The 14,838-nt window shown below is 56.7% G+C and overlaps 1 protein-coding gene across 1 annotated transcript; it reads left to right on the top strand.

Annotated features, from left to right (window-relative positions):
• The first annotated feature begins 322 nt into the window (after positions 1-322).
• Positions 323-11,809, top strand: IGSF10 (immunoglobulin superfamily member 10). Its single transcript, XM_059479619.1, has 8 exons — positions 323-519; positions 1,570-1,699; positions 2,326-2,716; positions 3,222-6,121; positions 6,278-6,915; positions 7,300-7,601; positions 8,356-9,250; positions 9,901-11,809. Exons 1-8 carry the CDS (start codon positions 323-325, stop codon positions 11,807-11,809), a joined length of 7,362 nt encoding a protein of 2,453 aa, XP_059335602.1.
• The last annotated feature ends 3,029 nt before the right edge of the window (positions 11,810-14,838 follow it).

Below are 14,838 nucleotides of genomic sequence, written 5' to 3'. Positions count from 1 at the left end.
CCGGGCCGGGGCGCACGGGGCACACGGCGGGCACGGCTGCGGCTGCCCCGGCTCCCCGCGGGATCCCGGCTCTCCTGCCCCGCACGCCGCACGGGCACCGCGGGGCAGCCGTCGAATGACAGCGCTTTGCGTCGCGACACCGACCCGTGGCTGAGGGGAAACCCGAGAGCTGGGGGCCGGTTCGTGGGCGGGTTTTCCTTTCGAGTTAAGAATTCCTTTTTGCTGATGGCTTAACCCGAGCGGCTGGGCTGGGCTCGGCTGGCGCCCCGTGCTCTGCTCGCCCCGAGGAGCCGCCGGGGATGGCAGCGTAGGACCGCGCACGATGCGGGCCCCGCGCACGGAGTGGGGGCCCCGCTGGCTGGGGACGCTGCTGGCCGCCTGCCTGGCCACCCTGCCGGCCGCCAGCGCCTGCCCCCGGCCCTGCGCCTGCCGCGGCTCCGCCGAGCTCCACTGCACCTTCCGCTACCTGAGCGCCGCGCCCCCGCGCATCCCGCCCGACGTGCAGCGCATCAACCTGGGGTACGTGAGCCGCGGCAGCCGAGCGCTCCGCCTGCCCTTCGGAGCTTTGCACGACACTAATTAACCGTCCGGGTTTAGGGCTGAATGTAACCACAGCTATAGGTGGGTCTGTAATGTTCTGCAGTGCTCAGCAGGGGCTGCAGCCGCAGCCAGCAGAGCCCGAGACCACCCACAGAAAGGAGAAATTCTGGGCATGTAGCACAGGACAGTGAGAACTTCAGACGGTTTTGAACTTAACTTTCCTTTATATTACCCGAATGTGTTGTGTCTGTAGGACGGAAGCTGGAAGAAGGCTGAAATAGATTTCTCTCTGGGGAAGGATAGTCCAGAGCTCAGAAGGTGGTCTGGAAAGGGAGCACGGGTATTAAATCTGCAGAGACTTTGCAGTGATGCAACACCATGGTCGGGGGTTAGATCCCCCTGTGAGCCTTTCACTTAGGGGCTGGACTCAGTGATCCCTCTGGGTCCCTTCAGATCCAGCCTGCTCTGCGATTCTGTCACTCAGGATGTCCCACAGCATTAGGGTCTATGCTTTCAGCTGCTCAGTTCAAGGGAAATTTCCCTTGTCTGGCCATGTCAGCCTCTGTGGTGGCTCCGTTCTCTGAGTGGTTAAAGGAGCAGGGAATAGATCACACCCAGGCTTGTCTGGCCCCTTCACGCAGTTTCCAGCAAGTGTCCTCTCTCATAAATCAAATGATCAGACCCATCAGCAGTATTTGTCTGATCTGTGTGTCCCTTTTGACACACATACCCTTTGAACCATGCAGATGTGTCTGCAGAAATACACAAGGAACTTTTCACTGAGGTGGTGGCACAGTGAGCACAGACAGATGTGTTTCATTGCTGTCACTCACCCCACGCACTGGGAATTCACCATCAGAGCCCTGTCCTGGAAAAGCGACCACCTTTTGTGCCAACCTGAAGGAATGACTCACTTTCCTCTTGGCAAGGGCAGTGCTGCTTACCTTCAGCCGTTCCCAAAGAGTGGTGCTTTTGTTTTGGGTTGGTTGGATTTAAAAGCTGTGAGCTGACTAAACCCATCCCATACAGCTACAACAGCCTGAGAAAACTCAGCCCCACGGACTTTGCTGGCCTGGAGAAGCTGGAGCTGCTGATGCTGCACAGCAATGAGATCAGCACCGTCCCTGAGAAGGTGTTCAGAGATTTACGCTCACTGCAGGTAAGAGCTGAATGAGCAGCGTTAATTTGGTTATGATTTAACTCCCAGTGATACTGGTAGGCAGCCACAGGGCAGCCTTCTGCAGCGTTTCAGTTTCCTGTTTCTTACCTTATTCATGTGAAAGCCAACAGCCTTCAGAATCCAGTGTCCTGGTGGGAAATGTCTTTCCTTCCCAGGCAGGCACTCAGGTACAGGGTACAGAGCACAACAAACACTTTGGTAGGTATCTCTCAGCTGTGCCTTAGCAGGAAACTGCAGTCAAAACTCTTCCTACAGAGCAGAAAGATTGCAAAGCTCCAACTACTCTGTCTATAAAAGGAAACCTGTCATTGTTAATTTGTTAGTCAGTTTGGGGCTTTTTGAGGATTTTTTTTCCACTGAGATTTCCCTTTCCCTTCAGTACAATCCTGTCCCTTTCTAGCCTTCATGAAAAAAGGCCAAACTGTGCAGAAATTTAACACACTGCATATAAACACTTCAGTTCTTTAAAGAAACTCCAGTTACCTGGCATTCCTGGTCTGGTGAAGAACTGTCACTGCACAGAGCAGCCTTCAGCAGCATTTATTAGGGGTCCTATAACTTTAACATGGCTTAATATTATGCATTTGCTACTTTTTCATGAACAGGTCTTAAAAATGAGTTACAACAAGGTCAGAGTGCTTCAGCAGGATGTATTTTATGGCCTGAACAGCTTGGTACGGCTGCATATGGACCACAATCAAATCGAATTCGTGAATCCCAATGTTTTCTACGGACTCACCTCCTTGAGGCTGGTGCACCTGGATGGAAATTTCCTTCAGCAGCTGCACCCAGACACTTTTGTGACCTTGCGCTATAGCCAAATATTCAGAATATCCTTCCTGAAGCACATCTCTCTGTCTGACAATGCGCTGACTTCACTTCCCCAAGAGATGTTTTCCTACATGTCAGAGCTTGAGAGCATTTACCTCCATGGAAACCCCTGGTCCTGCGACTGCAGCCTGCAGGGGCTGGCAGGGTGGGCACAGGAGAGACCAGGTGAGCTGAAGTTTTGTTCATGCTCTTCAATCCTGTTGTAGCATCCTGCTCTTCCTGATACAGTTAATTGTCCTCTACTCACCTGTTTATTCTCCCAGAAAAGACTGGAAGGTAGGATTTGTGTAGGCGTGTGCAATCAGGATAAGGAGATTAACACCACTGCATTTCCCAGATAAAATGAATCTTGTGGCCATTCCCAAGTGCAGCTTTTCTTAATGGAGAATTTTCCTTGGCCAGTCTAAAGCTTCTGTGCACTGGGAGAATCCACAGGGAACAAGCTAACTTTTGTGGAATTGGCAAGAGCAAGAGACACATTGAACTTGATTCTTTACAAAGAAAGTCAGGAACTCAAGGGGCTCTGGGACTTTCCCTGCTGCTGCCATTCACATGTCACTTCAAGCTTTGGTTTTATTTTATTTTAAAGAACCTCTTGTTAGTAGCTATATGTCATTTTTAACACTAAAACTTGTAGCACAGAAACTTACTGAAGTTTTCTTCCCTTCAGATATTATAAAGTGCAGAAAAGAGAGAAGTTCTGGTGTCCAGCAATGCCCGGTCTGTGCTAGTCCCAAAACTCACAATGGGAAAAGTTTAGTGGATCTCCCTTCTGCATCTTTCACCTGCACGAAGCCAGTCATTGATGACTCCCTGAAATCCAGAAACCTCTCGGTGCCAGACGATGGGGATTTCAGTTTTGTGAGTTCCAAGGACTTGATGGCTCCCATAGGATCTGTGGTTTTGAATATGACTGACCAGGCAGGAAATCGAGGCAACTTGGTTTGCGATGTCCAGAGACCTAAAGAAATGTCTCCCATCTCGTTTGACCAAAGCGGCCCCAGCAGAGTGCTCCAAGCCTCGTTCTCAGCATTCCTGGTGTGTGGCATCGATTATGGGCACATCCAGCAGCTGTGGAGCATCCTGGCCCTGTACAGCAGCTCCCCTTTGAAACTGGAGCAAAGCGTGGGGACAGCTGAGGAGCCTTCTGTCAGCCACAAATACAGGCAGGTGTACGGCGAGAAGGATGAGCTGTTCACCAGGGTGGAGGCCGCGCTGCGGGCCGAGCCAGCGTGGCTGCTGCAGAGGCAGGTGTCGCTGCAGCTGGACAGGACAGCCAGCACGCTCAGCACGCTGCACCTGCGCTACGCCACCCACGCCCGGGTGGCCCTGCCCGGCCAGGACGGGGAGCAGGGCAGCCACGGCTGGGCCCTCATTGCCAGGGACAACAGCACCCAGACGGAGCACACGGTGCTGGTGGGGGGCTCGGTGGAGCTGGGGTGCCAGGCGGCCGGGCAGCCAGCTCCTGCCGTGGGGTGGATACTGGCTGACGGCAGCAGGGTGCGAGCCCCCCACATCAGCGAGGATGGCAGGATCCTGGTCCTCAAGAGCGGGCTGCTGACGCTGAGGACAGCTGACGTGTTCGACTCGGGGCTCTACCGCTGCATCGGCACCAACCACGGGGACGCTGACGTGCTCACATTCCGGATTACAGTGCTGGATCCCCACGTGGGACACGGCGGCGTCAATGGAGCCCGGCTGCCCGCTGCTCTCGGCGGCACGCTGCACCTGCCCTGCACGGCCACGGCTGCCCCGGACCCTGCCGTCACCTGGGTGCTCCCTGAGCACACGATCCTCCGCCAGTCTGCTGGAAACAAACACATTTTTGCCAACGGCACCTTGAGAATACAAGGGGTGACGCAGCGAGACCTGGGCTACTTCCGATGCGTGGCGGCCAACCGGTTCGGGGTCGATATTTTGGTTTTCCAAGTGCTGGCGAGACAGGATGAAACCGCTCTGAAGAAAAGGCATGGAGCTGTGGGAGAGTGGGAAGAGGGCTCTGGCAATGAGCTGCTGCGCCCTGCTGCAGCACAGAAACACCCCTCAGGCACCGCAGGCCCCCTGAGGGCTCTCGGGGAACCTGCGGCACCAGCGGCCAGCAGCCAGGGCACACCCCACAGGAACAGCCACGGGAACAGGCCTCACCGGCCCCACGCTGACAGGACGGGCCGGCGCCTCAGGGGACGCAGGAGACAGTTTGTTCCCTCGGGCAGGAGAGCTGATCCACAGCGCTGGGCAGCCCTGCTGGAGAAAACAAAGAGGAACTCGACAGTGGCAGACAAACGAGGAGAAGCTGCAACAGAACCACCCGTTCAAGCCCATAGGCTCTCAGAGGTACCCGGGGATGAGGAGGAGGCATCTGGTGATCTCGTATCTCCAGAAGAAGAATTCATGATAGCAGCAACAGAGAGATCCCCAGTGCCTGCTCTGGGCAGAGCAACAGAGCTCACCATCACTGCAGGGCCCAAGGGGACTGAGAATCCCCCTCCTGCCTGGAGCACCTCTGTTCTGCTCTCAGAGCCAATAACTCCCCTACCCTCACCTCCTCCTCACCCTGGGGCACCTGCCAGCAAAAGGCTGCAAACACTTCCCAAACCTACAGACTCATGGGAAAGATCCAATTTGAGTCAAATATCAGCAAATGGTGTAAAACAGCCAACTGTACCAAGTGGGACAGCCATACTCCTCCCTGCTGGGCAAAAGTCAATATATTCTGGGGAAAGTAATAACCAGCACCTAAAGTCTGCATCCATGACAGAAGCTACAGGCACCAGCAAGGCTGTAACTCCCCAAAACACAGCACACAAGTTACATATTTTTACTGGGTCTATTGATAATGTCCCCACCAGAACAGATCACCAGGTCCCTGTGGCAACAGTCAATGCACCAAGCTCTGAATTTGGCCCCATTTATTTTGACAGTACTCAGAAAGGAGGAGCCCCTAATCCACCTGCCTCGACTTTCACTGCTCATCAGCAAATTCAGGTTATCCAGGGGGGTCCAACCCATCCAGCCCAGCTCCAGCAGCACCATGGAAGACGAAGGAAAATTTCTGGTCGGAGACGAACTGTTAGACCAGGACGTGTCCCAGGCATGAAGGAGCCCCGGTACAATTTTGGGAGGCCAGGGTCTGCCAGAGGAAGTACAGCTGTGGCTACAGGTGTCCAACTTAATATGAACTATATATCAAATGTACCAACCTTGAATAACTCCAGCAGTTCCATCATCAATCCATTTAGCCCAGACACACCCCAGTCCTCCCCCTCCCCCATGAAAATGCCATTGGAGCACCCCATGGGTACCCATCAAAACACAGCATTCCTCAGGGAGGAGGAAAAGAAACATGGTGCAAGGCAAAAAGCTGCTGCCACAGTCGTGTCTGTCACTGCAGAGAACACTGCCCCTACTGCAGCCAGTGGATTGGGTGTGACGGGTTTGAAGCCAACAGTCACACTTGTTCTTACTCCTCAAACCAACACCAGAGCTGCCAAAACCAAAATACTCAGAGTGGGAGGAAGGAGAGGTCAGAGGAGGAAGAGGCCTCCTAAAACACCTGCCCCACAGCGTGTGGCTGCAGCCCAGAGCACTGCAGGCACTGCAGTGAGCAATGCAGCCACCCCTGCAGCCCAGAGCACTGCAGGCACTGCAGTGAGCAACGCAGCCACCCCTGCAGCCCCGAGCACTGCAGGCACCCCTGCAGCAAGCACAGCAACTCCTGCAGCCCAGAGCACGGTGACAGCTCCCGCATCACCAGCTGTGCCTCCAAGCCTCGCAGCTGCAAACCCTGTCCCCGGGAGCAGCAGTGCGGTCCCCAGGACCGAAGCAGCAGCACTGGGGGTCCCTGAGAGCCCCGAGGCCCCTCAGCACAGGCCCACAGCAGCCACACAGACAGCAGCAGCCCCGGGCACCTGGAGGGGCACCCCGTCAGCAGTGGCACTGCCCGGCACTGTGACTGCTCAGAGCCCCCCCATGGCACCCCAAACCCCACCAGGCTCGCACAGGAACGCCCAGCTGGCCACGGCACCTGCTGCCAGTCCTGCCCAGACCCCCACCATGGGTGCCCAAACCTCACCATGGCTGGACGAGCCCCCTGGTTCCACCAGGGCCACGCCAGGGCCTGCCCAGCGCACCAGGCCCAGTGCCAGGGCAGGAGGAGAACCCCGCCTGGGTCTGGGGGAGGGAGCTGTGCGGGAGCAGCAGGGAGCACAGCCCACAGTGCCAGCCGGAGCTGTGCCCGCTGCAGTCACTGCCCCCAGCACCCTGCGGCCCTCTCCCCTGCCAGCCCCCACTGCCGCCGGGCCCGCAGCGCCCCCGAGAGCGCCCCCAGCCCCCCGGGGGCACGGCCAGCCCCAGCCCCATCCCCAGCCCCATCCCCATCCCCAGCCCCATCCCCAGCCCCATCCCCATCCCCATCCCCAGCCCCAGCCCCAGCCCCACCCCCATCCCCATCTCCATCCCCATCCCCAGCCCCAGCCCCATCCCCATCCCCATCCCCATCCCCATCCCCATCCCCATCCCCATCCCCATCCCCAGCCCCAGCCCCAGCCCCAGCCCCAGCCCCATCCCCATCCCCAGCCCCATCCCCATCCCCATCCCCAGCCCCATCCCCATCCCCAGCCCCATCCCCAGCCCCAGCCCCAGCCCCATCCCCATCCCCATCCCCATCCCCATCTCCATCCCCATCCCCATCCCCATCCCCATCCCCATCCCCATCCCCATCCCCAGCCCCATCCCCATCCCCAGCCCAGGCTGCCTCCCCAGGGCACCGAGAGGGGGAACGCGCTGCAGGCACCACGGATGCCATCTCCACAGGGACGGGACAGGGACAGCTCCGTCAGTGCCTCGTCTGACAGGCGACAGAACCAAGACACCACCACCCTGCCCAGCCCCATCACCGCAGGCTCTGCAAGCAAAAACCACTTCTCAAAGCCCAGAATAGTCGGAGGGAAAGTGGCTGCTTTCACTGTGCTGGCGGATTCCGATGCTTTCATTCCTTGTGAAGCTACTGGGAACCCCCCTCCAACGATACAGTGGACCAAGATATTAGCAGGTGAGCTTGATAAACCTCTCTAGAATTTACCTTCCATTAGCCCTGTAGTTTGGCACCTCTTCTGTGTGCCAAACTCAAGCACTGCTTCATTTCAGAATACTGAGAAATATTAGTGGAAGGTAAACTTGGAAACAGTGACAGACTCGATGGAGAATCTTAGTGGTGATTCTGGAACAGATCTTTAGTGAAATTATTAGAAAAATCAAATCTATGTTTAATTATAATTCCTTGCTTATCATGGGAAGAATTCAGTATTCATTGCACATTACCTGCTATTCCAGGACAGTGAGACAAGCAAGAACAAAAGTGTGGTAGAAACCACTTAAATTAGGTTACAGCTGTGCCAGGTTTGGATTGCAAAGCCCCACGTTCTTTATCCAAACTTTGTCTCTACTGGACATTCAGCTTCATTCCTACTTTAAAGCTTTATTAGTCTATACGCAGAATTCGCTGATTTCTTTCTGGTTTATCGCTGTTGTCTTGGTTATTTGGGCAGAGAAGAGCAGGTCAGGGTATTTGGAACTGAGGAAAACGCAACAAGAGGCAGGCTGTGCCAGTCAGTGCCAGGCTGTCCCAGGTTATCCCAGCGTGTCCCAGGCTATCCCAGGCAGTACCTGGCAGTGCCAGACTTTGCCAGGTTATCCCAGGCAGTGCCAGGCAGTGCCAGGCTATCCCAGCGTGTCCCAGGCAGTCAGGCAGTGCCAGGTTGTCCCAGCGCATCCCAGGCAGTGACCGTCCGTGCCTTGCTCCGCAGGGCGCGACGCCGCGGCCCCCGGCGGTGCCAGCCGCTGGTCGGTGCTGCCCAACGGGACGCTGTCCATCGCCCGGGCGGCGCCGCAGGACGGCGGGCAGTACGAGTGCACGGCGGCCAACGCGCTGGGCTCGGCGCGGCTGCGGGCCACGCTGGCCGTGCTGGCGCTGCCGCCGCGCATCGCCGCCGCCCGCCCGCCGACCGCGCTCTCGGGGGGCTCGGCGGCGCTGCCGTGCCGGGCCCGGGGCAGCCCCCCGCCCCGCATCTCCTGGCTGCTGCCCGACGGCTCCGAGCTGCGGCCGGGCGCCGCGGGCCGCGGCAGGGCGGCGGTGCGGCCCGACGGCACGCTGCTGCTGCGGGCGCTCACCGTGTTCGACCGCGGCACCTACACCTGCCGCGCCCGCAACGCCGCGGGCTCCGCCGCGCTGCCGCTGCGGCTGCAGGTGGTGGCGGCGCCCCCCGCCATCCTGGAGCGGCGCACGCAGAGCGTGGCGGCGGCGGCGGGGCAGAGCCTGCGCCTGCCCTGCACGGCGCGGGGCCGGCCCCAGCCCAGCGTGCACTGGGTGCTGCCCGGCGGCGCCGTGCTCACCCCGCGGCGGGCGCTGCGCGCCGGGCCGGCCCTGCTGCCCAACGGCACCCTGCTCCTGGGCAGCGCCAGCCCCGCCGACAGCGGCACCTACGAGTGCATCGCCACCAGCTCCACGGGCTCCGACCGGCGGGTGGTCAGCCTCACGGTGCAGCGCACAGACACGCCTCCCAAAATTGCCAGCGCCTCCCGGGAACTGACGCGGCTGAGCTTTGGGGACAGGCTGCTTCTGAACTGTACAGCAGGTGGCGAGCCCAAGCCCAGGATAATCTGGAGGTTGCCCTCCAAGGCTCTTGTGGACCAGTGGCACAGGTATGACCCTTTTTTCCTCCCCCTCTGTGGAGCTGCAAACACTGTCAGCTCTGGTGCTCATGTAAGAGCCTATTACAGCACTAATACGCTGTGAACTAAACCAAATTTTAAGTATTAACAGTTGTGAAACATCTGTTCTAACAGCATCTGTATCTAATAACAGACCTATTAACAGATTACATCAATTGCCATAGGTGAATGAGGTCTCAAAACAGGTACAAGTCATATTTGAATTAAGATAATTGCTGTCACCATGCACTGGTTGACTGCTGTCAGTTTAGAGGAGGGGGTCATTTGTAACAGATTTGTGAAGCAGGGCTCAGGAGGGAAGGGTTTCTCTCATCTCTGCCATGTCTACCTTTGGGGTGTCCCCCCACTCCCTCCCACATAACACTCACCTCCACCTTAGGAGAGAGAGCCCCAGGCCAGGGTGTTCCTAGCAGAGCCAGCACTGCTCACATCCAACAACTCCAAAACTGGCAGTGACATCAGGGTAGGGCACGCTGGGTGGGCAGGAGGCACGGGTACAGCACCTGTGGAAAGGCTCTGTGTTATACCGTGCTGCCAGCACATTCAGTCCCTTCCAGTGCTTAGTGTTCACCCCCAGCACTTGCTGCCATAATTCTTTTCCTCTCTCTCTGTCCCAACAGAATGGGAAGTCGGATCCATGTCTACCCCAACGGATCCTTGGCCATTGAGGCAGTTACAGAAAAGGATGCAGGCGATTACCTGTGCGTCGCAAGAAACAGAATCGGGGAAGATCTGATCCTGATGAAAGTCAGCATCGCAATGGAACCAGCCAAGATTGACCACAAGCAGCAGTTCAAGAAGCTGGTGCCGTACGGGAAGGGTTTCAGAGTGGACTGCAAGGCCTCGGGGTCGCCCACCCCAGCAATATCCTGGGGCCTGCCGGATGGGACGGTGGTGAACAACGCGATGCTGGCGGACGACAGCGGGCACAGGGCTCGCAGGTACGTCCTGTTCCACAATGGCACTCTGCACCTCAACAAAGCTGGAGTGGCAGAAGGAGGAGACTACACGTGCTACGCCCAAAACACCCTGGGGAGGGACGAGATGAAGATCCACGTCACGGTCGTTGTGGCAGCCCCTCAAATAAAGCACAACCACAAGACACACGTCGCAGTGACAGCTGGAGACACAGCCCAGCTGGACTGTGAGGCTGCTGGAGAGCCCAGGGCACAGATATTCTGGCTGCTGCCCTCCGGTGAGATGATCTCCTCGTCCACAGACAGGCACTCCCTGCACGCCAACGGCTCGCTGTCCATCAGCCAGGCCGGCCTGCTGGATGCTGGGGAGTACCTGTGCGTGGCTCGGAACCCTGGCGGGGACGACAGCAAGCTGTACAGGCTGGCTGTGGCTGCCAAACCCCCCATCATCAATGGCCTACACAGGAACAAAACCATCATGAAGGTGACGGCAGTGAGGCATGCCAAGAAACACATCGACTGCCGGGCAGAGGGGACACCTCCTCCCCAGATTATGTGGATCATGCCTGATAACATTCTCCTAACAGCCCCATATTACGGGAGCAGGATTGTGGTGCACAAGAATGGGACACTTGAGATTCGGAACATCAGGCCCTCAGACACGGGGGATTTTATCTGTGTGGCACGTAACGATGGGGGAGAGACCGTGCTGGTGGTGCAGCTGGAAGTCACGGAAATGCTACGGAGACCAACGTTCAAAAACCCTTTCAACGAGAAAATAATAGCAAAACCTGGGAAGCCTATCACACTGAACTGTTCTGTGGATGGAAACCCTGCCCCGGATATAAGCTGGATGCTGCCCAATGGCACGTGGTTTTCCAGCAGCATCAGGACACCCCAGTTTGTGACAGGGAGCAGCGGCACCCTGACCATCGCCAGCGCCCAGAGCCAGCACGCCGGGCGGTACCGCTGCGCTGCGCGGAACCAGGTGGGCTACATCGAGAAGCTGCTGCTGCTGGAGGTGGCCCAGAGGCCCAGGATCCTGAGCCAGCCTGCAGGGCTGGTGCAGGGGGTCAGCGGGGAGCCCCTGGCCCTGCACTGCCCGGCCGAGGGCAGCCCCAGGCCCCGCGTGGCCTGGACGCTGCCCGGGGGCCGCGTGCTGCAGCGGCCGCAGCTCCGCGGGCGGCTCCTGCTGCTGGACAACGGCACCCTGCTCATCGGGGCGGCCTCGCCCCTCGACACGGGCACCTACCTGTGCCGGGCCCACAACGATGCCGGGGACTCCTCCCTCAGCGTCCCGGTCGTGGTCGCGGCCTACGCCCCGCGGATCACGGGCAGACCGCCCCCGGCCATCCACACCACGCCAGGGGCAGCCGTTCAGCTCCGCTGCGTCGTGCTGGGCCTCCCCAAGCCAGAAATCACCTGGGAGCTGCCTGACCGCTCCGTGCTCTCCACAGCTCACCAGGCCCGGGGCTCTGGGGGCGCGCTGCTCCACCCCACGGGGACCCTGCTCCTGCAGAACCCCCAGCCCTCCGGTTCGGGCACGTACAGGTGCACGGCGAGGAACCCCCTGGGCACCGACACTGCAGCCACCTACGTCCACGTCATCTGAGCCAGGAACGCTGCAGGAGTGGTGGGAACACAGGCTGCAGCCAGGCTGGGCTCAGCCCTGCAACGGCTTCAATCAAAGGCAGCCACAAGCGCCTGAGTGCCTGGGCACATCACAGCATTCAGTCTGCAAAAGGAGAGAGGAAAGGGACAATTAGCTCTAGCATCATTTGCTAGCATTGGTTCTCTCCGTGTTCAGGGCATTTAAAGGAAAGCAAAATTAAGGCGCTTAAGTGCCTGAGCCACAGCAGGAACAAACTCATAATGCCCAAGCTACGGCAGGAACAAACCCCACAGTGCCCAAGCCATGGCAGGAATAAACCCCACGGTGCCCAAGCCACGGCAGGAACAAACCCCATGATGCCCGAGCTATGGCAGGAATAAACCCCACGGTGCCACGGCAGGAACAAACCCCACGGTGCCCAAGCCACAGGTGCCCGGCTGCACCGCCCTGGCACAGGGGCCAGCAGTTGGAGAGGGCAGCGAGGGCAGGAGGGTGTCCTGCACAGCAGGGACACAGGCAGCACCTGAGAGCTCTCAGAACCCTGCTCCCTTCCTGCCCTGCAGTCTCCCAGCAGGGCGCTCAGCCTGCACAAGAGAAGGGTTCAGGATGCCCCACTGCAGCTGTGGCACTGAGCACAGCGGGATCACACCCAAACTCAGTGCCCGCCATCCATCTCTGGGCCCTCAGCTTTACACATCTGCCTCCTCAATCCCCAGCTGTTTTCTTCATTAGACACAGGGAAAATGCACGTGCTTCTAATGCTTTTAATTGAGTGATTCTTTGGAAATCTGATGTGCTGAATAAAACTGGAGTAATCCTGTACCCTAATAACTCCGTGGGCGCTACAGAAACCGCCCCAGCTTTGCTCAGCAAAACCTGGTGCTTACTGAAGGCAGTTTCAGTGTTTTACAAGACTTCAACATCTTTTCCCTTTCTGAAACCAAATCCCTCACTTTAAACATGTTGTGTAATCTCCTGGCTACCAGGCTGCAGGAACTGCTGAGGTTATCAAAGGCACTAACCAGCACATGGAGGTTTTTGGGGGCACAAACCCAGCCCACAGCACCTTCTGCTGTGCAGGTGTTGGCAGAGGAGTCTGCACCAGGCAGGTGCCCATTGCAGCAGCACTCTCCCATCAGTTTGTTCAACGTATAAGAACTATTAAAAACCCCTCAAAAATGGATGAAAATTATATAAGATTAATACTTTTTAACTCAAAAGCTGCAATATCAGCATGACTGTATTTTCTCTACTTTTCTATAGCAAACTTTTCCTAGTTATCCTCACCTACCTTAAATATGTTTGGAAAAACTGTGGCAATAAAGGAAACAAGCATAATGAGAATGAAAAAGGATTTGGCAGTGACAAATGTTGGGTAAATTCATTTACTAACCCAGCAAAGGCTTCAATCCAGCAGAAAGTCGTGTCTCAGAAGTAATTCAGTTTGTTCAGCTGTCTTCATGCAACTCTGGTTTATTACTAACAATTTAATTTAAAAGGATCCTCAAGCAGTAAACCCCATTTTCCCCCCAGCCTGTTAGCAGTGCAGCCCAAAAATCAAGGATGCCAAGTCAGGAGCAGTGCCCTGTGATGGGGCACAGCAGGGCTGGGGGCAGCTTGATAAAAACCATATATCTCTCTGTCAGACTGCAAAGGTCATCTTATACATTTGTTTTCAAAAGCAGCATTTCCTTAAACTTTTTAGCCACTCTCTAGTATATTCTGAAGACTTTACATAGTTACAATATAGGTTAGTTGTATTTGGAGCTTCAGGAAGGAATATTTAATATCTATAACTGGAACCAAACTTTTAAACTTCTGCTCGGAGAAGTCCCAGGAATGTTTCTCAATTCATCACACAGTGCTGCCCTCTGGAGCCAGTAAATCGCTGTAAAACTCTGATTCACTAACCAGAGAAAACGGACAATCGCCCACAATATAAAGCACCTATCTGAAATGCTGAAAAAGTGTGAGCCTGTGGATTTATTACATCTAGAAGATGGCAAATTACTCACCATGGCTCTTGGTATGAATCAGAGAGGAAATAACCCAAAGGGCCTTTGTTCCTTTAATAGTCCATTTCTCCCTCACTCATCACAGAACCCCACCAGCTCTGACACTGCCACCACAGGAGTTGTTCTGGCTTATCCACCCACAGAGTTCAGCACCTGAGCACAGACAGAGCTACAGCTGAGAGCAGAAAAGCCCTTTGAGACCCCCCAGCTGACAGAGGAGTCAGCCAAACAGGGAGAGAAACAGGACAGGGTCACAAATCTGCAGGCTGTGCCCCCCAGCTGGGGCCAGGGGCTGGCTGTGCAGGAAGGGCTGGGCTGGGGAGGGGTCCCATAGGTGTACCCCCAGCCTGTGCCCCCACGGGCACCCCCAGGTGTATCCCCAAGTGTACCCACAGGCTGTGCCCCCCAGCTGGGGCCAGGGGCTGTGAGAGCCAGCAGGGCTGGCAGTGTGAGCAGGGGGAGGCACTCTGTGTGAGCAGGCCTGTGCACAGCCCTAAAATACACAGCAGAAGGAAATGTGAGTTCATACCTTGATAACTCATAAGTAATGCCCATTTTCCTACTGAGTTATGAAGAGACAGACAGGTTCCTTGTTGTTGGCAAGGATGTGAACTCCTGGTGAGGTTCTGGTGATTCCCACTGCCAGCTCCAGGCACACCCCAGCCTCAGGAACAGGCACCTTCTCCAGGCATGGTCAGGTGGAGACCAGGACAGCTCAAAGTACCAGGGTATGAGCAACATGAAGAACTCCACTGAAACATCAAAAAGGCCAGAAAATCATCTTAAAATCACAGCTACTTAAGCCACAGCACATGGGCAATGCAGCTGGATGCTGAGGGAATCCCAGCACACCCATGGATGATCCAGCTGGATGGATGCTGAGGGAATGTCCATGGACAGTGCAGCTGGATGGATGCTGAGGGAATGTCTGTGGGCAGTGCAGCTGGATGGATGCTGAGGGAATGTCCATGGACAGTGCAGCTGGATGGATGCTGAGGGAATGTCCATGGACAA

This window comes from Ammospiza nelsoni, chromosome 10, assembly GCF_027579445.1.
Source record: "Ammospiza nelsoni isolate bAmmNel1 chromosome 10, bAmmNel1.pri, whole genome shotgun sequence".
Classification (NCBI taxonomy): domain Eukaryota; kingdom Metazoa; phylum Chordata; class Aves; order Passeriformes; family Passerellidae; genus Ammospiza; species Ammospiza nelsoni.
The sequence above is the reverse complement of the archived record's forward strand: the minus strand, read 5'-3'. Positions and strand labels throughout refer to the sequence as shown.

Bases quoted from the DNA above. Each gene is read 5' to 3' on its own strand.
- IGSF10 (XM_059479619.1), top strand. From the start codon at position 323: ATGCGGGCCCCGCGCACGGAGTGGGGGCCCCGCTGGCTGGGGACGCTG. The intron at 1,700-2,325 runs GTAAGAGCTGAA...TTTCATGAACAG, and splicing joins GAGATTTACGCTCACTGCAG to GTCTTAAAAATGAGTTACAA. The intron at 6,916-7,299 runs GCCCCATCCCCA...TCCCCAGCCCAG, and splicing joins CAGCCCCAGCCCCATCCCCA to GCTGCCTCCCCAGGGCACCG.